Raw genomic sequence first — 26,277 nt, forward strand, 5'->3', positions numbered from 1 at the left:
AAGTTGAGGCGAGTTGATTTGGGTTGTGGAGGCTTTGAAGTCTAGGTGAGTAGAGATTGTGTTGTGGAGATCAAGAATTGGAGATGAGTTGAGTTTGGGTCATAGAAGTGTAGATTCTGAGGTGACTTGAAGTTGTATTGTAAAGTTGAAGAATTAGATGTGAATTGAGGTCGTGATGTGGAGGCACTGAAGTCAAGTTGACTTGAAGTTGGGTTGTGAAGATGTAGCTGAGTTGAGTTGAGGATGGTTTGTAAAGGCATTAAAGTTGAAGTGAGTTGATGTTGTGTTGTAGAGGTTTTGAAGTTGAGCTGATTTGAGGTTTGGTTGTGAAGGCATTGAGGATGAGGTAAGTGGAGGTTGTCTTGTGGAGATGATGAAAACAGTTGAGCTGAGGATGGGTTGTACAGGCTTTAAAGTTGAAATAAGTTGAAGTTGGGTTGAGGAGCCATTGACGTTAAGGTGAGTTCAGATTGGGTTGTGGAGGCATCGAAGTCCAGATGAGTTGAGGATGGTGTGGGGAGGCATTGAAATTCAGAAGAATTGAGGTTGTGTTGTCGATTTGTTGAAATTGAGTTGTGGAGGCTTTGAATTCAAGGTGAGTGACGGTTGGGTGTGGAAGCATCACAGTTGTGGTGAGTAGATGTTGGGTTGTGGAGTCGTTGAAGTTGAGGTGAGTTGAATTTAGTTTGTGGAGCTATTGAAGGCTAGTGATTTGTGGTTGGGTTGTAGACTTATTGAAGTCAAGGTGAGTTAAATTTGGGTTGTGGAAGCATTAAGGTTAATGTCAGCTGAGGTTGACTTGTGGAGATGATGAATAGAGTTGAGTTGAGTATGCACGTGGAGTTGTTAATATCAAGTGAGATGATTTTGAATTGTAGAGTTGTTGAAGTGGATGTGAATTGAGGCTGTGGTGTGGAGGTATTGAAGTCAACGTGAACTGAAGTTGGGTAATGGGGCATTGAAGCTGAGCTGAGCTGAGGTTGTGATATAGAGGCATTGAAGTCAAGTTGAATTTGGGTTGTGAAAATATGGTGAAATTGAATTGCTGATGGTTTGTGGAGGCATTGAAGTCAAGGTGAGTTGAAGTTGGGTTGAAGAGTCATTGAAGTTGAGATGAGTTGAGTTTAAGTTGTGCAGGCATTGCTGTTGAGTTGAGTTGAGGTTGTGGTGTGTAGGTATTCAAATCAAGTTGAGTTGAGGTTTGGTTGTGGAGGCAATGAGGTCAAAGTAAGCTGATATTGAATAGATTTGAGTTGAGGATGGACTGTTGAGGTGTTTGTTAAGGTGAGTTGAATTTGGTTTATGGAGGCATTGAGTTTGAGATGAGTTGATATTGGGTTGCGAAGGCATTAAAATTGAAGAGTATTTAAGTTGTATTGTGGAAGTATAGAAGTCAAGGCGAGTTGAGGCTGGGTTGTGGAGGCAGCCAAATTGAGGTGTATTGAGTTTGAGTCGCGGGGCATTAAAGTCAAGGTGAGTGGAGATGAATTAGAGCTGAGTTAATGTTAGGATGTAGAGATTATAAATTCGAGTTGTGTTTGGGTTGGGTTGTGAAGGCGTTGAGGTCAAGGTGAGTTGAGGTTGGGGTGTGGAGGCAGTGATGATCAGATGAGTCAATGTTTTGTTTTGGAGGTTTTGCGGTTGGGTGCTGGTAGTATTGACGTCGAGTTGAGTTAAGGTTGGGTTGAGGAGGCATTAAAGTTTCGATGAGTTCTGGTTCAGTTGTAGAGATACTGAATTAGAGGTGTGTTAAGCTTTGGTTCTGGAAGTATTGATGTTTAGCTGAGATTAGGTTGGGTTGTGGAGATGATTAATTAGATGTGATTTGATATTTGAACCAATTTCCCCCGGGATCAATAAAGTATGACTATGACTATGACTATGACTATGTTGTGAAGGTATTTTAAGTTGAGGTGAGTAGGATTTGGTGCATGGAGGCATTGAGGTTGAGGTAAATTGAGTGTTGTGGAAGTGTTTAAATCAATGTGAGTTGAGGCGGGATTGTGGAGATGACAAATTTGAGGTGAGTTGATGTTGGTTTGTGAGGGCATTGAAATCGTTGTGATGTGAGGTTGTGTTGTGGAGCCATTGCAAATGAAGTTAGTTGAGGTTTAGTTCATGGAGATGATGAATTAGAGGTCAGTTGAGGTTGTGTTGTGGAGAAATTAAAGTCGAGGAGAGTTGAGGTTGAGTTGTTGAAGTGTTGAAGTCAAGGTTAAGTTGGGTTGTGCAGGCATTGAGGTCAACCTGAGCTGATGTTGGATTGTGGAGGTGAGTTGGTTTTGGGATATGGAGGCATTGATGTCAAGAAGAAGCATTGAGGATTGGTTGTGTAGGTGTTGAATTAGAGTTGAGTTGATTTAGGATTGTGGAGGCATTTAAGTCGAGATGAGTGAGGTTGGATTGTGGATGCTTTAAAGTTGAGGTGAGTTTAAAATGTGTTCTGGAGTTGTGGAGGCATTGAAGTTGAGTTGAATTGAGATTTAGTTTTGTAGATCAAGAATTAGAGGTGTGTTGAGGTTGGGTTGAGAAGGCATCGAAGTCAGGATAAGTTGAAGTTGAGTTGTGGAGGCATTAACATCGTGGGGAGTGAGGTTGGATTGTGGTGGCATTGAATTTTGGTGATTTTGGGTTGTTGTGCTATTGATTTTGAGGTGAGTTGAGGTAGATGAGGAATTAGAGGTTAGTTAAGCTTAGGTTGTAGAAGCATTGAATTTGAGGTGAGTTGAGGTAGGGTTGTCGAGGTATTGAAGTCAAGATGAGGGTAAGTTGTGCTGTAGAGGTGTAGAATTTGATATGAGTTAAATTTGTGGTGTGACGCTATTGAGGTTATGGTCAGCTAAAGGTGAGTTGTGGAGGTGTAGAAATTGAGGTAAATTGAAGTTAGGTTGTGAAGATGATGAGTTAGAGGTGAATTCGGTTTGGGTTGTAAGTGCATTGAAGTCGACATGAGTTGCGGTTGGATTGTGGAGTCATTAAGTCTAGTGAGTTGAGGTTGGGTTGTGGAGGTGTTGAAATTGAGATGAGTTGAATTTGGGTTGTGGAGGCATTGAGGATGTGGTGAGATGAGGCAGCTCTGTGGAGATTGTGAATAGAGTTAAGTAGTGGTTGGTTTGTGAAGGCATTGAAGTTGAGGTGAATTGAGTTTGAGTTGTAAGCATTGTAGTTGAAGTGAGTTGAAGTTTAATTGTAAAGCTGTTGAAGTGGAGGTCAGTTGAAGTTGGGTTGTGGATGCTTTGAAGTTGAGGTGGGTGCATTTAGGTTGGGTTTTGGGGATGATGAGTTAGAGGTAATTTGAGTTTGGGTTGTGGAGATAATGAATTAGTGGTGAGTTTTAGGTTTGGTTATAAAGGCACTGAGATTGACGTGAGTTTAAGCTGCTGGGTGGAGGTGAAGTTGAAGTAAGTTGAGTTTGGTGTGTGGGGGCATTGAAGTCCAGGTGAGTTGAGGTTGAGTTGTTGAAGTCAAGGTGTGATGAACTTGGTTTCTGGGGGCATTGAGGTCAAGGTGATTTGAGTATGTGTTGTGGAGGCATGAAATCAAGGGGAGTTGAGGTTGGGATGTGGAAATGATATATTAGAGGTGAGATGATGATAGGTTGATGATGAATTAGTGGAGAGTTGACATTGGGTTCTAGACATGTAGAATCGGAGTTGAGGTTGCATTTTGGTTGCATTGAAGTGGAGATGAGTTGTGGTTGGATTGTGAACAACATTGAGGTTGGGTAGTAGAGGCAATTAAGTCAAGGTGAGTTGAGGTTAGTGTTTGGAGGCATTGAAGTTGAGGTGAGTTGAGGTTAGTGTTTGGAGGCAATGAAGTCAAGGTGAGTTGAGGTTGGTGTTTGGAGGCATTGACGTTGAGGTGAGTTGAAGTTGGTGTTTGGAGGCATTGAAGTCGAGGTGAATTGTGATGAGTTTGGATTGTGGAGGGATTGAGTTCAAGGTGAGCCTCGGCTGGGTTCTGGAGGCACAGAAGTCGAGATGAGTTGAGGTTGTATTGTGGAGGTATTGAATTTGAGGTGAGTTGAGGTTGGGGTATTGAGGCATTGAAATCGAAGTGAATTCTGGTTGACTTGTTGACTTGTTGAACTCAAGATGAATTGAATTTGGGCTGTGGAAGTGTGAATTAGAGGTGAGTTGAATTGTGATTTATGAAGAGATTGCAATTGAGGTGAGTTGAGGTTGGGTTTTTGGAGATGATGAATTAGAGGTGAGTTGAGATTGGGTACCAGAGGTGTGAAGTCAAAGTGAGTTGAGATTGAGCTGTGGAGGCCCTGTTGTCAAGGTTAGTTGCTGAGGCATCAAAGATGAGATTAGCTGATGTTGGTTTGTGTCGATGATGAATATGAGGTGAGTTGAGTTTGTGTTGTGGAGGTAATGAAGTCAAGCTGAGTTGAGGTTGGATTGTGAAGACATTAAAGTTGAGGTGAGTTGAGTTGAGTTGTTGAGGTGTTAAAATCCAGGTGGATTAAAATTGGTTTGTAGAGGCATTGGGGTCAAGGTGACTATGGTTGGATTGTGGGGGCCTTGAAGCATAGTGAGTTGAGTTTGGGTTGTGGAGACATTGAAATTGAGGTAAGTTGAAGTTGTGTTGTGGAGGTGTGAAGTTGAGTTTGTGATCTGGAGATGGTGAATTAAAGGTGAGTTGAGATTGGGTTCCAGAGGTGTAGGATCAGAGGTGAGTTCAAATTGGGTTGTGCAGACATTGAAGTTGAAGTGAGCTGAATTAGGTTGTAGAGGCATTGTAAATGAGGTGAGTTGAGGTTGGGTTGATGAGGTGTTGGAATCAAGGGGAGTTGAATTTCAACTGTGGAGGTGTTGAAGATGAGGTGGAATTTGGAATATATGAAGGGCGATGTGAGTTAAGGTTGGGTTATGGAGGGACTGATGTCATGGCGAGTTCAGCTTGGGTTGTGGAGATAATGAATTAAAGGTGAGTTAAGGTTTGGATGTGGAGATGATGAATTAGATGTGAGTTGCGATTGTGTTGTGGAGGTATTGATGTTGAGTTGAGTTTGTGTTATGGAGACTTTGAAATCAATGTGAATTGAGATTTGGTTGTGGAGATGATAAATTAGGGGTGAGATGAGATTGTGTTGTGCAGGTATTAATGTCAGTGTGAGTTGAGGTTGGGTTGGAGAGGCATTGAAATCGAGATGAGTTGAGGTGTTGGAGTCAAGGTGGGTTGATTTTGGTTTGTGGATTCACTGAGTTCAAGGTGAGTTGAGGTGGGATGGAATTGCGGATGTATTGAATTCAGGTGAGTTCATTTTGGATTGTGGAGGCATTGATGTCAAGGTGAGTTGATGTTGGGTTGTGGAGGTGTTGAAGTAGAAGTCTGTTAAATTCGGGTTGTGGAGGCATTAAGGTCAAGGTACATTGAGGTGATGTTGTGGTGATGATGGATTATAGCTGAGTTGACATTGGATTCAAGAGGTGCAGAATAAGAAGTGAGTTGAAGTTGGGTTGTAGAACTGATGAATTAGAGATGAGTGGAAGTTGGGTTGTGGATGCATTGAAGTTGAGGTAAGTTGAGGATGCATTGTGGAGGAATTGCAGTTGAAGTGAGTTGATGTTCGGTTGTGGAGCCATTGAAGTTGAGGTGAGTTGAGGTGGTGCATGGAGGTGCTGAAGTCAAGGTTTCTTGAGCTTTGTATCTGGAGGTACTGATGTGGAGATGAGCTGAGTCTGGGTTGTGGAGATATTGATGCTAAGGTAGGCTGAGGTTGTGTTGTGGGGGCATTGAAATTGAGTTGAATTGAGGTTGATTTGTGACGATCAATGAGAGGTGAGTTGAGATTGCATAATACAAACTGTGAATTTGATGTGAGTTGAGGTTGTATTGTGGTGGCGTTAATGTCGAGGTGAGATGAGGTTGGGTTGTGGAGGTGTTGAAGTTGAGGTGAGTTGAATTTGAGTTGAGGCATTGAGGTCAAAGTGACTTGAGATTAGGTTGTGGTGACGGTGAATTAGTGGTAAGCTGACATTAGGTTCTAGAGGTGCAGAATCAGAGGTGAGTGGAAGATGGGTTGTGGATGCAATGAAGTCAATTTGAGTTGCGGTTGAACTGTGGAGGCAAAGAAGTGAGTTGAAATGGAGATGTTGAGGTGTCAAAATCCATGCGAGTTAAATTTGGTTTCGGAGGAATTGTGGTTAAGGTGAATTGAAGTTGGTTTGTTTAAGCATTAATGTCGAGGTGTGTTGAGGTTTGGTTGAGTGGAGGATGAATTAAATATGAGCTGAGGGTGAGTTGTCGAGGCATTCAGTTCAAGGTGAGATGAGGTTGAATTGTGAAGATTTTGAAGTAAAGAATAGTTGGGATTGGTTTGTGGAGATATGAATTCCAGTTGATTTGAGGTTGTGTTGTGGATGCAATGATTGTGGAGGTGTTGAGGATGAAGTGATTTGAGTGTGGATTGTGGAGCTATTGAGGATGATGTGAGGTAAGGTTGGCTTATGATGATATTGAATTAGTTAGAACTGAGTTGAGGTTTGGTTGTTGAGACAGTGAAACTGAGGTGAGTTTAGGTTTGGATGTGGAGATGATGAATTAGATGTGAGTTGAGGTTGGGTTGTGGAGAATTGACACTGAGTTGAGTTGCTGTTGGTGTGTGGAGGAGAAGTCCAGGTGAGTTGAGGTTAGTTAAATGATGGTTGTGGAAGTATTGAGGTTGAGGTGAATTGAGGCTGGTTTGTGGAGGCATTGAAATTGAGGTGTGTTGAGGTTGGATAGTGGAGACTTTGAAGTCTTTAGTTGAAATTGTGTTGTGGAGGTATGAAGTCAAGGTGTGATGACATTATGTTTTGATGGCATTGAATTGGGTTGAGGTTTGTTTGTGGAGGCGTTGTAGTCAAGATGAGTTGAGATTGGATTGTTATGTTATTGAAGTCAAGGTCAGTTAAGGTTGGGGTGTAGGGGTGTTGAAGTGGAGTTGAGGTGAGATTGTGTTGTGGAGGCAATGAAGTCAATGTCAGTTGAGGTTGGGTTGTGGTGATGATGATTTTGAGGGGATTTAATGTGGGGGTGTGGAGGCATTGAATTTGAGGTGAGTTGAAGTTGAGTTGTGGAGATGATGAATTAGAAGTGAGTTGAGGTTGGGTTGTGGTAAGTTGAAGTTGGGTTGCTCCTGTTGGAAACTTTAATCCACCACACATTTAGTTTGGGGCAAAATGAACTTTGTTGGGTCAGTCTTTAATATTTAGGATCTGGTTTGGAATCATGAGGAATCCCACTTGTATGTTCTAATGAAATGAGCTGAGACAAGCACACAAAGCACCTGATAAAATTCTTTAAGTTTTTGAGAGGCATAGATAAAGTAGAAAGACAGTACTTTTACCAGGGTTGAAATCTTTAGTACCTGAGGGCATGTATTTCAGGTGAGAGAAGGCAATTTGAAAGATGTGAGAAGCATTTTTTGCAAAGAGAGGTAGGTGCCTGGAGTGCACTTCCTGGGGTGATGGTAGAGGCAGATACAATAGGGATGTTTAAGATATATTTAGATAGGCACGTGAATTGGAGGAAAGTGGAGGGATATGGACATTGTGTAGGCATAAGGGATTAGTCTAGTTGGCCATTTGATTACAAATTTATTTGGTTCCGCACAATATTTTGGATAGAAGGACCTGTTCCTGTGTTGTACTGTTTGATGTGCTATATTCCATGTTCTGACTCAAGATTTATTCTATAACTTCATTCAAATAAATTACAACATGGCCAGCATGTGAAGTGGGTGAACTCACAAACAGAGATACGAATAGAATATTTTCCAGTGCTGGTATAATTGCAGCATTGTGTGAAACATAGAAAACTTAAACAATATTTGAAACAATAAACAGCACAATGCACTATATTACTGATATGCTAATCAATAAGCACTTATATCATCAAAACTCCACAACACAGCACTTCTAGCCCTCCACTCCCCCATCACAAAAGTTCTTCTATTTAAATTCCTTTCTTCTGCTGTGTCTTTGTTTGAGATAATATGCTAAAAATAATTAGAGATGCAAGAATCACTACCTAGGGTATTGACAATTCTCCCATTTTTATGGGCTGCAGAGAATTATTATCCATTATGTTGTAGTGCAATGGCTGAGATGGAGTTAAAACACCTCTCAATGTGCGTACTTCAAAACAAAATAGGCTCAGCGTGCTGGGGGTCTCCTACTGGAACCCTGTTCAGATTCTTAGCAGCATATTCCTTTCAAATACATAACTCTTCATGGCTGACCTCAAAAATAAAATCAATGCCAACATTCACCTTCACCACTTCCTGTAGATACGAAAGTTAAAAAAAAACATTGTTTTAGATTCATGTAAAGTGGAGTTTGCTACTGAAGTTGTGAATTTTTGTTTTTCCAGAATGAGAAAAGAATGAATATGTAGCTTTGCAGTATTGATTGAAGAACTGTATTGGCAGGTTTTAAAGCTAACACTGATAGACATTGCTTATATCTCAGTTGGGTAGCATGTTGCCCAATGAGGAACTGAACTGTATAGCTTAGGAATAATGCCAGACTGAATTCTCGTTCTTTATTGGATTATTGATTTCCACCATGCTGTTCTTCCGGAATCAGAACTGTATCCTGTGACATTGGATTACACATGTCTGCTTCTTTAAGACTTCGTTGATGGGTGCCATGGTAGCATAACAGTTAGTGTGACGCTGTTACAGTTATTGGGGCTTCGGAGTTTGGAGTTCAATTCTGGCGCCATTCTGAAGGTGTTTGTACTTCTCCCTGTTACCATGTGTGTTTCCTCTGGGTGCTCTGGTTTCCTCTCACAGTCAAAATGCGTACCGGTTAGTAGGTTAGTTTGTCATTGAAAATTGTTTGATTGTTCCTCTCCGCGCCTCGTAGCATTTGTCTGTTTATGACGAGGCCGAGTTGCTAGCTTGACACCCAAACCAGCGCGGATGGAAAGCATACAAGGAGCCAACCAGATTTGAACCCAGGACCACTCGCCTTGAAGTCTGGTGCAGAGACCACCACACCACCGCTTGGGTCCTGTGAGTAGGCTAGTGTTAAATAGGTGGGTTGCTGTATGTGCAGCTTGTTGGGCCGGAAGGGCCTGTTCTCTGCTGCATCTCTAATTAAAAAAAATAAATAATTTTTCTGAAAATTATCCTGAAAAGGGAATCCGCATCAGGGTAGGGGAAAATCCTGGAGGTTTGAGAAGAATAAACCCAATTTCAAATTCAAATCCTCAGATTAATTGATTAGCACCAAGATGTGATGTTCTAGTAAACGTTTGTGCTGCTCAGTGGCACATCCAGGAGAAAGTGAGGAATTTGGAGGGAGAGGGTAGAAACAAGCAGAAAGAGTGAGGGGCAAAGCACAATGGTGAACATTAGCTCTGATATGACTGATAGAAGTATGTCACCCATTATATATATATATATATATATAAAATTATTAAAAACACAACTTTCTCTTCTAAAGTTAGCATACACACACCTTACAAACCAGTGAAAGTCATTAAAACTGACTTCAATAAAAAATAAAGACAACTATTTTCTCTTCTCCCTTAAGACAGTGGTCCCCAACCTCCGGGCCGTGGACCGATACTGATCCGTGAAGCATGCAGGGGTCCAGCGGTATCCGGAACGCACCCAGCACATCTTTAAGAAAAAAGCCGAAATAAACAAGCTAATTAATTAGGTGCCGCTCGGCACATAAGTGTCGGCCCAGATCAGAGGCGACGAAATCGGCAATCGCCTCTGATCTGGGCCAACATTTACGTGCCAGGCGGCACCTAATTAATTAGCTTGTTTATTTCAGCTTTTTTCGTAAAGATGTGCTGAGTGCGTCCCGGCTACCACTGCTCCCCTGCATGCTTCGCGAATCGGTATCGGTCCACGGCCCAGAGGTTGAGGACCACTGCCATAAGGGGTTCATGAGAAAGATCCCAGGAATGAAAGAGTTAACATATGAGGAGCATTTGCTGGCTTTGGGCCTGTACTCATTGGGGTTTAGAAGAATGAGGATGGATCTCACTGAAACCTGTCAAATATTGAAAGATCTAGATAGATGGGAGCATCTAGGACCAAGTGGCACAGCTCCAGAATACAAGGATGTCCCTTTAGAACAGAGATGAGAGGAGTTTCTTAACCCAGAAGGTGGTGAATCTGAGGAACTTACCTCCCCAGATGGCTGTGGAGGCCAAGTCATTGGGTACATTTAAAGCAGAGATTGGTAGATTCTTGATTAATAAGGATGTCAAAGATTACAATGAGAAGGCAGAAGAATGCAGTTAAGAAGGGTAATAAGAAGGTAAGAGAATGGAATTGAGAGGGAAAGTAAATCAGACCTTATCAAATGGTGGAGCTAACTCATGGCTGAATGTTCCTAATTCTGCTCCTGCAAATGTCTTATGGTCTTTTGGATGTCTCCAAGTCTTATTTCTGAACAGACCATGACCTGATTAACACTATTTGCACTATTTTTTGATTGATTAATTGTAACTTAGATTTTTTAAATGTCTTACACTGTACTGCTGCCAGAAAACAACAAATTCCATGACATATGCCAGTGATAATAAACCTGTTTCTGTTCCAGATTTTCATTCATTTGAACAAAGACTGTTGTGCTTGCATTAGGTTTAACCCTGTGTAGGATTGGGGTAGATATTCCAGCCTAACAGCTGGGAAATTTGTGGAAGATTTTGTTGCCCTGTTTAACTCCTTGAAAAATCCATCTGACACAGGTGGGGAACGCTGACAATGCTGCTCTTAACTTAACACTGACACCATGCTGGAGACACACTGGAGTGCTGTTGTAATTCCTGGTCACTAGAACGAGTATTGGGCCTGAGGATTTGCTCCATCGTTAACAATTATATTTATTATAAGACCATAAGACATAGGAACACAATTAGGCTATTCTGCCCACTGAGTTTGATCCATTCCATCATGGTTGATTTACTATCCTTCTTAACTGCATTCTTCTGCCTTCTCCTTGTAATCTTTGACATCCTTACCGATCAAGAATCTATCAACCTCTGCTTTAAATATACACAATGACTTGGCCTCCGTAGGCATCTGTGGTAATAAGTTCCACAGATTCGCCACCTTCTGGCTAAAGGAATTCCTCCTTAGCTTTGTTCCAAAGGGACATCCTTGTATTTTGTGCAGTCCAGTCCTAGACTCTCCCATCCCCTTCCTATCTACTCTATCTAGGCTTTTCAATATTCGATAGTTTCAATGAGTTCCCCTAATTTTTCTTAACTCCAGCAAGTACAGGTCTGGAGCTTTCAAATGCTCCTCATAAGATAACCATTTCATTCCTGGAATCATTCTTGTGATCCTGGGCCCTCTCCAGGTCCAGCACATCCCTGCTCAGATGCTGGACCCAAAACTGCTCACAATATTCCAAATGTGGTCTAACCAATTCCTTATAAATTCTCAGCAATTTGCCATTAATTAAAATAATGAGAAAGGGAGGACAGTAAGACTAAATATAGACAAGAAGGCAATTCATTTAACCTGGTAGAGCAGAATGAATAATTCCACCCCCATCTGACATCTGAGTTTGACCACCTGATAATTTCTTGCTATGTTATTATTATTACTTTCAATCATAAGTACATTGCTTCGCCATAATATCTACAGACACTAGATGACCCACATTTCCAGCAAAAGATGAATATTTCAATAGTGCAACAAAATCCAAATTTGCTGGATAGCAACAGCTGGATTTGGACAAGAAAAGACAGGCGTTGTTTGGATGGGTCCTCCAGGCAGAAGGATGCTATCTAAGATGCTGATTGATATAGTTTGCTTGCAACACAATCTGCTTTTATTTCAGATATCCAGCTGTTGCAGTTTTACTTTTTGTGTTCTAACTCAACAGGTTTCCTCAGTTTCAGATAACCAATTTCTGGTTTCACCACGTTACAATGGGTAGTCAAAACTGTCCAAAACATCACCAGCACCACCTGCCTGCCATCAAGGACATTAAGTATACCCAATGAGTTGGCCTCCACAGCCATTTGTGCAATAAATTCCACATATTCACCACCCTCTGGCTAAATTAATTCCTCCTCATCTCTATTCTAACTCCATGGTATGGAAACTACACAGCAACAGACAGGAAGTCTCTACAACAGGTACCTGCCATCAAAGACGTATATACAGAAAGGTGCTGGAAAAGGGCCAGTAACATCATGAAGGATGATCTCACCCACTCTGCTCATGGACTGTTTGTCCCTCTCTCATCAGGGAGGAATTGACGTAGCGTCCATGTGAGAATGACCCGACTCAAAAACAGTTACTTTCCTCAAGCAGTAAGGCTGATCAACACCCCCACCCACTAACCCACCATTCCACACCTCTCACCACAACTACTTTATCATTTCCTGTCAGTCACCTTATTTACAAAAATTCCTGTACCTAGCATTACCTTATGTATGTAAAATCAACCTATGTATTTAAGCTAATTTATGTATTTATATTTATTATATTTTTTTAATTATTGTGTTTTTTTATCTTAGTGTGTTTTTACTACATATGCTCAATCAAATCTGGAATAACAATTATTTTGCTTTCCTTTACACGTGTGTTCTGGTAATAACATTGAACAGTCTTGAATCTTGAATTTATAATAAGCAATTTTAAGCCATGAAGTGAAAGACACATCAACTACATTACAGCTAACTTTTTTTTTCTGATGACATTCCAATTAAGAAGGAAGTTGAGCAGAATAGGTTAAATACTTCTAACAGCAGATGCCTCTGCATAGATGCTGGCTGGACGTTTATTCTTTTGGATAACATGTCCACACTGCACAAGAGCATGTGAAACAGATTTCACCTCGTAACTGTTCCCACTGCCGTAAGTTGTTAAATTGTGGTTAATTGTCAGTCTTTTCACATGTGCCAAGTTCCAGTAAAAAAAACTTTATTTTGCATACCATCCATACTAAATATATCCTCACATCGGCACATCAAGGGAGTACAAGGGGAAAGCAATAGCAGGACGTAGAGTGTTAGGTTAAAGTACAGGGAAAGCACAGCGCTGTAATGGCAGTTCAAGTTCAAAGTCATGATGAGGTGGATTGTGAAGTACATTTTATCATAAGAAAAGATAGAAGCTGTCCTTGAGACTGACCGTTCTGTACGTGCATTTAGACTTTTGTATCTTCTGCCCAATGGATGATACAACCATTGTTGGTAGAATCTCAGGTGGTGACGAGAGGGCGTACAGGAGTGAGATATGCCAACTAGCGGAATGGTGCTGCAGCAACAACCTGGTACTCAATGTCAGTAAGACGAAAGAGCTGATTGTGGACTTCAGGAAGGGTAAGAGGAACAAACACATACCAATACTCATAGAGGGATCAGAAATGGATAGAATGAGCAGATTCAGGTTTCTGGGTGTCAAGATCTCTGAGGACCTAACCTGGTCCCAACATATCGATGTAATTACAAAGAAGGCAAGACAGTGACTATACCTCATTAGGAGTCTGAAGGGATTTGGCATGTCAACAAATACACACAAAAACTTCTATAGTTGTACTGTGGAGAGTATTCTGACAGGCTGCATCACTGTCTGGTATGGAGGGGCACAGGACTGAAAGAAGTTGCAGAGGGTTGTAAATCTAGTCAGCTCTATCTTGGGTAATAACCTACAAAGTAACCAGGACATCTTCAGGGAGCGGTGTCTCACAAAAGCAGTGTCCATTATTAAGGACCTCCAGCACCCAGGGCATGCCCTTTTCTCACTGTCACCATCAGGTAGCAGATACAGAAACCTGAAGGCACACACTCAGCATTCAGGAACAGCTATCCAATTCCTAAATGGACATTGAATCTTTGGACACTACCTCACTTTTTTTTAATATAAGGTATTTCTGTTTATGCACTTATTAAAAAACCTATTCGATATACATATACTGTAATTGATTTATTTGTTTATTTGTTATTATTATTTTTTTCTGTCTGCTAGATTATGTATTGCATTGAACTGCTGCTGCTAAGTTAAAAAAATTTCGCGTCACATTCCGGTGATAATAAACCTGATTCTGATTCTGAATGGAAAGACCTAGATAGAGTGGACATGGAAAAGATGCTTCCTATAGTTGGGAGGTCTAGAACCAGAGTGCACAGCCTCAGAACTTGTCCATGCTGACCAAGATACCTATTTGAATGAATCCCATTTGTCTGAGTTTGGCACATTCCCTCTGAAGCTTTCTTATCCACGTCTAAGTGTCTTTTAAACACTGAAGTTGTACCTGCCTCTCAAGTGTGAAAACATGCCCCTCAGATCACATTAAACCTGTATCCTCTAGTTTCAGAATCCACTACCCAGCGAAAACAACTGAAATTATTCACCTCATTTTTATCAGGACACCCCTCAGCCTCCTTTGATCCACAGGAAACTCTCTCTCTCCTCGTGACTCAAGCCCTCCAGATCAGATGACACTCCTGCGAATTGTTCCTGCATCCTCTCTGGAATAATCACACCCTTCCTAAGGCGTGGCGACCAGAAATACACACAACACTGCAAGTGCTGCCTAACCAAAAACTTGAACAACTCTATTATGATGTCCCAAATCCTGTATTTCAAAGGTTTCAAAGGTACATTTAATGTCAGAGAAATGTATACAATATACATCCTGAAGTGCTTTCTCTTCGCAACCATCCACGGAAACAGAGCGCCCCAGCTTCAGCCAATGAAAGCAAGTGTATTATATACTTTTGTCACTACTCTGCCCACCAGTGTTGCCACTTTCAGGGATGTATGTACTTGTACCCCGATGTCTCACTGTTCTATAACTCTTCTCAGGGCCCTGCTATTCACTATCTATCACTGGTAAAGCCCACCCATTGAGCACATCTACAAGGAGTGCTGTCACAGGAACGAAGCATCCATCACCGAGATCCATAACCATCCAGACTATGCTCTCTGCTTAGTGCTGCCATCAGGAAGGAGGTACAGGAGACTCAGTTTCAGGAACAGTTAGTACCCCTCAACCATCAGGCTCTTGAACTGGACGGGAAAACTTCATTCAACTTCACTCACCACATCACTGAACTGTTCCCACAACCTATATACTCACTTTCAAGGTCTCTTCATCTCAGGCTCTCGATGTTTATTGGTTATTGATTTATTATTACTATCTCATTTTTCTCTTTGTATTTACACAGCTTGTTGAACACAGCGGTCCTGATAAATATCTCGGATGGGTGGAAGGGAGACCCCAATGATCCTGTCAGCAGCCCTCACAATTCTTTGCAGGTCCTTATTGTCAGATGCCTAGGATAACCCATACTGCATAAACTCATTAGGCTAAACAGCATCCCATTGAAAGAGGGACAGTTAACATTTCAGGTTGGAGACTTTTTATAATAACTTACTCCCTGCTGGAAGTAAACGCTAGCTATATGGGACTGGGGTGCAATAAGTTTGGACGTGGTACTAAAGCGATCTCCTGAATAAGGTCTGTGACTATTTGGGAGACTGTAGCCTCATGTTCTGTGGTGAATATTCTGCTGAAGGATCTTCAGTCTGTAACGTTAATTGTTTCTCTTTCTGCAGATGCTGTCTTGTCTGTTGACCTTTTCCAGCTCTTTCTGTTTTAGAACTGAGAACATATTGTAGAACTTAGAACACACAGGCCCTTCAGCCTATGATGTTGAGCTGACCTTTTAACCTACTCTAAAAGCAATCTGTCACTTCCCTCCAACGTAGATCTCCACTTTTCTTCCATCCATGTACCTTTCTAAGAGTTTCTTAAATATCTCTATGCATCTACTTCTACCACCACTCCTGGCAGTGTGTTCCACAAACCAACTACTCTCTGTACAAAAAACATTACCTCTCAGCTCTTGAACTCAATCCGCCAACTAATAAGGCCAACATACCATATGCCTTCTTATCAGTTTATGTGTCTTGAGAGACCTATGGGTGTGGACCTCAAGATCCCTCAGTTCCTCCACACTGCTAAGAATCCTGCCATTAACCCTGTACTCTGCCTTTAAATTTGACCTTCACACTTATCTGGATTAACTCCAACTGCCACTTCTCAGTCCTATTGTAAACTATGACAACCTTCTACACTCTCCACACCATCGTACTGACCCACTTTTCCACTTCCTCATCGAAGTCATTAATAAAAATCACAAATGGCAGGGTCCCAGAAGAGATCCTTGTGGAACACCACTGACTCCCAGGCAGAATACACCCCATTTACAACCACCCTGTGGGCAAGCCAAATCTGAATCCATGAAGCCCAGTTTTCCTGGATCCCATGCCTCCTGTCTTCCTATATGAGCCTACCACAGGGAACCCTGTCAAATGTCCTTTATAACATCATTAATAACTTTGCTAATTCAGCCCTGAGGATATTTATTTTGATTTTCATGGGTGGATAATGTGCAGCAATCAGAGTCATAGATCCAAGAACGTTGTCACTACTGTCACTGCTTCTTTTCTTTGGGGGTGGGGGTGGGGGGGTTTGGGGGTTTGTGAATGTTGCTTCATTTCCTTTTTCATGTCAGGGAGTGGGGTGAAGTTGATGTCTTTTCTTGCAACAACTCACATGGTTTTTCTGTATTTCATGGCTATCTGGTGAAGACGAATACCAGAGTTGTATTGTACATGCATGCTTTGACAATAAAATGAACCTTTGAACACTACAGCTCAGAAGCAGGCCCTTTGGCCCACCCAGTCCATGCCAAGCTATTAATCTGCCTAGTCCTAACAACCAGCACCTTGACCATAACCCTCCATACTCATCCCATCAGTATACCTATCCAAATTTCTCTTAAATGTTGCAATCTAATCCACATCCACCATTTCAGCTGGTAGCTCTTCCCACACTCTCACTACCATCTGAGTGAAGAAGATTCCCCTCATGACCCCCTAAACATTTCACTATTCACCCTTAACCCATGATCTCCGTTGAGATCTCACCCAACCTCAATGGTCAATGTTATTCCTAATCCTGGAAACAAAGAGCAGGTAAGAACAGGTCTGGTTTGAGTAAGCCACCAAGCTACTGATAGATGCCACACTGAACAGCGTAACCAATTGTTCTGTAAATAGATGACTACCATTTGGGCTCAATCAATCAAAATGTTTCGAAATCATTAGAAATTCTTGTTTGTTCATTCCTTTCCTGCCTCACTCAGCTGCTGACTTGCTATATTACAGTTGGTTTCAACTTAATGAATGCCATTTGTAAAACTCACATCTAGCTCTGATTCTTCTGTACCTCTGACAGATGTGCTCTTTAATGCAACTCGTTCGGTAAAATTACATTATCCTGATAGAAATAGATCTCGCATATAATCAAGCACAAACAGATTTAGCAATGGAGCTATGAACATGACAACCCATGTTATCTGGAAATTTAACAAAATAATTCAAAGCTTCCATCTAAATCGAGGTATTATGAATTTATTGGAGTTTATAATTCAAGCCCTGAAGAAAAAGTCAGAGCTCAGGACAGAACTGTTTGTTCTAAAAAATAAAGAATAAATTTGTCTGTCATCAAGGTTTATATTATAATTCTGAATGAGAATTCATGGGAAAAAAATTCTCTCCTCCTTGCACTTGGATCGGAAGAACAAATGTGGCTGGGGACAAGCCTCCTTGAAGTAACATTGGAGGGGAAACCAATCAGTATCTTGCAAAATGATATCTGAAATGTTTCAATGAAGTCTCTTTGCAAAGCTTTATGCTTTACTTAAACATAAGGTAATATTAGCACAAAATCAAATTGAACTTGGTAAACAAGCCTAGTAATTCAATCCCAGTTGGTAAATCTCATGTGCCGTTTAGTTACCTCAGCATGTTGTATGCCCGCTCTGAATCGAATCCATTAACTTCAGAGGCAGAATACAATTTGCTGATGTGTTCACGAGGGATGCTTTGCACCTCTAAGCAGGGATGAAATTTTAGTTAGAAATGTGATAATTAACATTTACTTTCAGTGGCTCTCTTTGTTTTTTTCTCCTTAAAATACATAAATATTATCACTTTAGCTTCCCCAATATCCAGTAAAGGAGACCATTGTGGCCAAGATTTGAACACTGTCATTTACAGTTGTCACCTCATCACAATGGTATTTGTTATATCTCATTCGAATTTATTCAGTAAAGAACAAGAATGAAAACAATACTTTATACACATGCTTGTTAATGCATGTTCACTGTTCTGGAGCTGTTAAAACTGAATGTTTTGGCATAGATTTAGATAATTAGCCTGCATTTTATGCCACTATGTGTGCTCTTAGCTCACTGGGGTGGAACGGTAGCGTCGTGGTTAACGTAGCGCTATTACAGTGCCAGCAACCAGGGTTCGATTCCAGCCACCGTCTATAAGGAGTATGTACATTCTCTCCGTGATCGCGTGGGTTCTCCCTGGATGCTCTGGTTTTCTTCCACACCCCAAAGACGTACAGGCTAGCACTTGGACACCATGGACTTTTTGGGACGGAAGTGCAGAGTCTCTGAATAACAAAATAAATAAATCATGAAGATAAAAGATGAACTTCCAGTAGAGTGACTTGTACCGGGACATCATTCTGGGGAGGGCAGGTAACTCCTGACTTATAGCTCAATATTCCAACTAGTGACCTTTTTATAACCACAAGATATCGAAGCAGAATTATGCCATTGCGCCTGCCCCATCATTCCATCAATGACTGATTTATAATCCCTCTCAACTCCATTCTCTTGCCTTCTCCCTGTAACATTTGATGCCCTTACTAAACAAAAACCTATCAACCTCCACTTTAAATAAACTCAATGACTTGGCATCCACACCCATGAATTCCATTGATTCATCCCCTCTGGCAAAAGAAATTCGTGCTCATCTCTATTCTAAAGGGATATCCTTGTACTCTAACGTTGTACCCTCTGGCCTTAGACTCACCCACACTAGGAAACATCCTGTCCAAGTGCAGTCTGTCCAGGCCTTTCAATATCCGATCAGTTTCGATATGATTCCCATCAACTCCCAAGTTTTCTATTCTCCAATGAGTACAGGCCCAGATCCATTAAAGGCTTGACCTTGTAGAGCCTCCCAAGGTTTCAAAAGCGGGGAGGAACTCATGCTAATAATATTTAAAAAGGACATGGACTCCCGATTGACTTCTTTCGTCTAAAAAAGGGACATGTAGCAGAGGCTGAAGAACTTTCACTTGACTCTAAGGCCTTTGCTCAAAACTATTCCTCCTGTGGCATGAGTTTCAACTCAGCATAAACCAGGAGAAAAATAGTGTAGAGTATCGAAAGTTGCTGGAAGAGGAGGTGAAGGAAAGTCTCAGGATGAGGTCAAATTTACTCAATGTGCTCAAATACCTTCACCTCAACTGCACCTCCCTGAACCTGTATAGTATGTCAACTGGAACATCTTTATTGCAATCTGCCATCGGCTGCAAACACAATTCAGCTTCAGAGCAAGGCAAGGACCGCATTGCCAATGGCAGCTGAGGTCACAGCAGCATTAAAATGTTGTGTCACGGAGGACCACAGCCTTGACATAGGGCTTGGAGGCTTGTGTGCCTCAATGACCCAGCGAGCTATGCTGGCTGGAATCAGGGCTTCATGCTTTGGCTTTTGGTAGGGTCACCCATGTCTAACAGATCAAAGGGTAGAGGCCAGAGAAATAGTGGTCAGTGGTCCTCCGGGTTCAAGGCTTCTGCTCAGGGCTAACAACCCTGACTAGAAAAACAAGATTGTTTCGGAAGCAGCAATGAAGAATCCTTCTACATCTGAGTGTGATGGTATTCCTGGGTCTCAACCCGGGACAGTAGTGAAAACCAAGAGGAAGCCACTGGCATGAGGAAGGAAGCCCTGAACAGCACCAGAGGTGAGGAGCTTCATTGCTGCCCTAAGCACCAGTGGCGTAACTGGGAGTGCGTTAGCCATGGAGTCATGTATTGTAGAACAGGCCATTCAGCCCTCCATATCCTTACTGATCAGTGGTTACTAACCCCATTAATCCCATCTTCCAGCACTTGACCTATTGCCTTCTATGTCTAGGCAATTCAGATACTTATACACTTCTAAGATGCTGCTACCACCACTCTCTCTGGCAATGCATTCCAGGTACTCACTGTTCTCTGGTTGAAAAAGGGTCCCTCAGATCTCCTCTAAATCTCTTACCCCTTCCCCTTAATCTATATTCTCTAGTGTTATTCTGGTCTGATAAAAGGAAAGGTTTTCTGCATTCTACCCTATCTATACTCTTCATTGTTTTATATGCCTCTGTCATGTCCCCTCTTAATTTCCACTGCTCTGGGGTAAACAGGCCTGACCTCTCCCGTCTACTCATCCTAACTGAAGCACTCTGTCCCGAGCAACACACATCAAAATGCTGGAGGAACGCAGCAGGCCAGGCAGCATCCATGGAAATGAACAAACAGTTGACGTTTTGGGGTGAGACCCACCTTCAGGGCTTTATGCCAAGCAAGGTCCTGGTGAATCTCCTCTGCACTCGTACCAGTTTAGACTTGTAGCGCTCTATCTGCTTTTGTTTAAAATGTGGTGCACTAATATCTGTCCTGGGGTGGAAATGGCTAACAGGAGAGGGCATAATTTTAAGGTGATTGGAGGAAAGTATAAGGGAAATGTCAGAGGCCGGTTTTTACTCAGAATTATGCATTTACTCAGAATTATGCACTCAGCATGCATTGAACGTGCCACCAGGGAGGTAGTAGAAGGAGATATATTCGGAAGAGTTAAGAAACTCTTAGAGAGATATATAGAGGAAAGAAAAATGGAGGGTTATATAGGATGGAAGTGTTAGATGATCTTCAGGTAGGTTAAAAGGTTGGCCCAAGATGGTGGGCCGAAGGCCCTGTACTTGCTGTACTGTTCTTATGTTCTGTGTTAATACTATTTACTTAAAGATTGATGATAACATCTCATTCTCTTTTGCAGGAGACTAGGGCTGACAGAATACGACTCTGTGACCATAGGTTTTCACATTGCGGAGATGCGCGTTCTTTTCGTATTGTTGCCTTGTCAGCTTCACCCTACACTACGTTGATAACCCAGCTGAGGTGTAACCATAGGCAGGTCAAAACTGGACTGCAGGAGTTTCATTCTGTGGCAGTCTTCCAGCGTGTATGTGAGCATGGCAACTGGGGGACAAGTGTTTCTATGGTGCAGACTCCATGCACGAAGTGTGGCAAAGCAGACTGCAGGTGCACTGAGGCAATAGTTCTGCCGTCACATCAGAAGACTTTAAGCCGAAGAGATAGATTTTAAGCAACTTCATAAAGAAGGGAAACAAGATGGAGCGATAATGATGCTTGGAGTGGAAAAAGAGATGAGAACGAATTTCTTTATCCAGAGAGTCTTGAATCAGAGGAATTCATTGCTGCAGACGGCGATGGAGGCCAAGTCATTGGGTATGTTTAAAGTGGAGGTTAATAGGTTCTTGATTAGTCAGGGTGTCAAAGGTTTGAGGGGAAGACAGAGAATGTGTTTGAATGGGATGATAAATCAGCCATGATGGAATAGCAGAGCAGACCCAGTGGGCCTTATACTGCTCCCTTGTCTTATGGTTCAGAGCTTAAGAAATTGGGGAATGCAGACATTATTATTTAATTTATGCTGAGGCCTTCTCAGAGAATAGTGCTAATAGAATATGGTTATCCTGAGAGTGACCAATGATAAAAAGCAAAATGACACAATTTGTTTTCAAATAAGCATTACTTGGGGAATTACACCATTCATTGAATACTTATTTATGTCTGTGGTACAAGCACATGTTCTTCTAATAGAATTGGGTTACAGTGCTGAGTGGACTAATTGCATCCAACATCTAGAGAAATGGACTTTGTGCTCATTGAGTGGAGAAAAATTATGAATTTCTAAAATCATGGGTCCAACACATAAAAAATGGATTATTGCCATAACTATTTACTTAATATATCATTTGTTTAGTCCACCACTGCAATCTCAAAGGCGTTTGTTCTTATTAATTTGATTAACTGTACTGTGTTGATTGTCATTTTCTGACACCCCACCCCGTTAACGAAACTATTATTAACCCCAGAGCAACCCTGCCCTGTTCTAAAGGGAAAAATCAAATACTGGACTCCTGCAGAAGATTAAAAAATACTTCTTGCACGAGAGAATTGCGTCCTTCAAGCAAAGAGAGAAACTTGAAGCTTGTAGCTTTATCTTTAAAAGGACTGAATCTCGTAACGTATTTTAAATCATATAAATACTGTATATAAAATTATTTCACAGCTATAATCCTATTTATCCAGCATGTAATTACTTTGAGGTGAGGCCCACTATCTAATGTCAGTGTCAACACAATATCATTTAAAATGAAGACTATTAAGTGCACAGCTATTTCTAATCAAGCTGATTTTACCACTGTATTTTTTTTGCACAGCATTAATTTGCACTGTGCATTGCCTGTTATCTAATGAAAAAATGACATGTACAGTAATGCTTTGAAAACCAAGTCCTCATGACCAAAGATTCCTATTTTATTGATCTCTGTACTCACACCATCCTTTTCATTATGAACATCCAGCCATCAGTCATATGCTTCAAGATTCTTAAATGTACGTAAGACATTTCCCTCATTTCACTTTGCTCTTGCAGAGAAGTGCATAACTTAATGACAGGTGATAGTAGATCAAGAATGAATCAATTTAACATGAAGGAGTCTGCTGACATGAACTGAGTGTAGGGAATGATCCAATCTGTTGGCCAGCTAGAGGTCTATATTGTGTTGGGCCTCATATGAATTTCAGGTTATTGCTGCTTCTCAGGCTGGCTGCATTGGGAGCAAGCCCAGTGGGAGTGGACAGTGGCCTTTGGGACTGCTGCTGCCTGGACCAGATCCACATCCGGGGATCCTATCCGGATGCATCACGGCTTGATATGGCAACTCCTCGCACTGTCCGAAAGAAACTGCGGAGGTTTGTGGACACGGCTCAGCATGTCACATAAGCCAGCTTCACCTCCACGGACTCCTCGTACACTCTTGCTGCCTCAGTAAAGCACCCAGCACAATCAAAGATACCACCCCTCCAGGACATTCTTTCCTCTCCTCTCTCTCATCAGACAGAAGATAAAAACGCCTGAAAGCAGGGTTCATCTAAGCTCAAGGACAGCCTCGACTCTGCTGTTATAAAGCTATTGAATTGTTCCCTAGTATGACAAGATCTCACAAATGGCCGCATTATGACCTTGCACCTTTTTTCTTTAGTTATTTTTATTTATTGAGATACAGCATGGAGTAAGTCTTTCTTGCCTTTCGAGTCATGCCACCCGGCAATCCACAACTTAATCCTAGCCTAATCACGAGGCTAATACCATGACCAACTAACCTACCAACTTGTATGTCTTCGGACTGTGGGAGGAAACCAGAGCACCCGGAGGAAACCCACACTGTCACGAGCAGAACGTACCAACTCCTTACAGGCAGTGGCGGGAACTGAACCCAGGATGCTGGTACTGCAAAGCATTGTGCTTTGCATCACTGCCATTACTGTCTACCTGCACTACACTTTCTCTTTAGCTTCGCACTTCATTCTGCATTGTTATTGTTTTATCTTTTACTACATCAATGCCCTGTAGTAATGATTTGATTTGTATAAACAGTATTCAGGACAACTTTTTTTTTACCGTACCACAGTTCATGTGACAATAATGAACTAATTTCAATTCCAAGTTAGATTTGGTGGCAACCATCAAAGTTAAATTTCTGGCTGGACATAAGTATCATAGAAATAGCAGGCCAATGCTAGGTGTGTATTCTGGAAAAGATACAAAGTTCCCTGTTTGCATGCAATGCATGCATTTGGTGCAGGCTCTAGATATCCTTCTGAACACTCTAACTATAGACATTCACATGGATTTTGTGTATAGATTGCCTGCTCAATATTATACCTGTAAAATAAGGCACCAAAACTAATTCCAAACCCCACAATTTTATAAATACACACTGTTCCATTCAATGGTTCACCTCAGTAAAACAAAACCATGGTTGAATAATAGTAGTAGTTAACATAACCTACATAAATATTGCCAATTTATTTCTATTAACTACATTAACTTGTCTTGCATGCTTTTGAGAATATGATGCTTATACAAACTTTATAGTCTTATAAGTCATTTCAAAGAAGCCATTATTCTTGTCAAACATTTGATATTCATTTATGAAACAATTGGTAATTTTTAATATTAGATTAATCCCAATATTCTGTGAAATATTAACCTTAGAACTCATAGCCATGAATGAATTGATTGAATACAAATAATAGGCACCAGAGGTTAAAATGGTGATAGGAATCACAGAAGTAAATACCACAATATACGTATATATGAGGATACCAGAAATTCTGAAAATTACCTGTAATAGCTCTCAAGTCTCAGTTGAGTTGTAGCGGTTCAGTAAGGACGGTTGGCATCTTTCGGCCTCTTGAGCTGTACTTTCAGCCTCTTCATGCCAATTTGAAAACCATTCATTGCCTGGATGGCAGCCTGGGCACTGGCAGGATTGTCAAAACTCACAAAACCTGCCAAAAACATTGGTTTTACAACTTCGTGGGCCAGGAAGAACTAATATAACAGTTCATGCTTGTATTGCTTAAGACCTCAGCTCAACCCCTTGCTTTCACCAGACTGCTCTTTCCACTTAAAGGGTACCTCCACATTTAAGTGGAAACATCCTCCAGGGAAACCAAAGAATTTAAGCTCTGAAGAGTTCAAGTCCCATACATTAAAGTATCATTATTACAATTTCTTTAACAATTTTTTTAAACCTGGTAATCACAATATTTTTATACATAGGCTGGACCAAGTTAATTTCTGATTTTGTTTTCTAGGTATTTAGCTACTTTAGCTAAATGCAATGTTGCTTGTATTTGTATCAAAATTCAGTTCATTGTTTTGTGCAAATGTGAAGATTTGAATCATTTTATTGCTAGTATAATCTGATATGCTGAATTGATTTCTGCTGGTCAGGAAAGATAGAGGTGACTGATGAGTACAGGGGAGGGGGGTGGGAGAAGAAAGTGCCACGATGGACCAAAATAGGAAACAAACAGAGATGGAGAAGGAAAATCTCTCTTTACTTTTTTGATGGCAAACTTAGCATCAAGGATCAGAAATCAGTCTGGTCCAACCTTACATTGTTGCAGTATAAAATCTTATCACTTTAAATTGGGGTGTGCAGAGATGAAGATTTCAGTGTGTACATTTTGCCAAACTAGACCAATGTAACTAAAGTCCAAATAAGTGGCCTTAAAAATAGGACCAGGTCACAGAATTAACAAACTGAGAATTGTTGATGAATCTGATTTCCGACCAGATAAAAATACCCTCCAGATTTGACTAGCTTGCTAAATTTGACTTTTACCTAAGAAAATCTTTTGAGTTAATCTATATGGACACAGATCTTTCAACCCAACTGGTCCCTGCCAGACTATTGGCGAATTTCAGTATATTAAGATACCATTTTAAATCAAGACTATCTCAGAAAGGTTACGCAGATGACATCAAAAACCTAGATGAAATTCCTTTCCATGTCTTCATATATTAGCCCCAGCAAGCTTCTAATTGCTGATGTGACTTAACTGCTAGTAGAACTATATTTTAAGTGAAAACTTTATGCAGGTAACAAGCTTAACCTGATAGCTTGCTAAATGCATAAAGAATTCATTTTATGATTGAAGATTAATTACAAACAAAATAGATAAAATGTGAAATTAATTATCTGGAGCTAATACTTAATCGTTCTATCCTTTGAGTTTTTAAATCTACTGCAAAATGCTTTTATGTTTATTTTGTTAAATAGTAAAATCTTCACTGAAAGAATTACTCGAATACCAGACAAACCAAGCAAATTTTTTCAGGATGGTCAAGGTCTTCAGGAGTTATTCAAAGAGGCTCCAATGTGAATTACAAATTTTAAGCTCCTAAATGTAAATGTAGCGATAAAACCAATGTGAAATGAGGAAATCTATAATTGTCTCGACATAAATGGGACAGATGCAGGGTTAGGGATAGAAGGAGTGAAAATCCTGGGAAGTTATGATGCACAGTAAATAATGGTGCATCCCATTCATCCCAGAATTTCCTGGGCTTTATACCATGCTTTTGTTCCTGCACAAAAGGTGTTGGATGTCTAGGTTGCAGTCTTTACCAATATGGTGGATGCCGTACTTCTGAAGAGCTCTGGAAGCACATGTGCCACTAAAACATATTTAAACGAGACATGATATCAATGGACATTCTGGTCTCAGTATTTAAAAAAAATTCTGACAATGATATTAATATACGCTGCCAGGTCAGCAT

General features: G+C 41.0%; 1 protein-coding gene across 1 annotated transcript in view; it reads right to left on the reverse strand.

Moving 5' to 3' along the window:
• celf4 (CUGBP, Elav-like family member 4) overlaps nucleotides 1–26,277 on the reverse strand; it is a 1,368,200-nt gene that overhangs the window by 16,303 nt on the left and 1,325,620 nt on the right. Inside the window, exon 13 of the mRNA XM_072252349.1 lies at nucleotides 24,332–24,497. Coding sequence (XP_072108450.1) covers nucleotides 24,370–24,497 — 128 coding nt within the window. The 3' untranslated portion in view covers nucleotides 24,332–24,369. The remainder of the gene's footprint in view (nucleotides 1–24,331; nucleotides 24,498–26,277) is intronic.

The sequence above is a fragment of the Mobula birostris genome, chromosome 3, assembly GCF_030028105.1.
Source record: "Mobula birostris isolate sMobBir1 chromosome 3, sMobBir1.hap1, whole genome shotgun sequence".
In the NCBI taxonomy this organism is placed as follows: Eukaryota; Metazoa; Chordata; class Chondrichthyes; order Myliobatiformes; family Myliobatidae; genus Mobula; species Mobula birostris.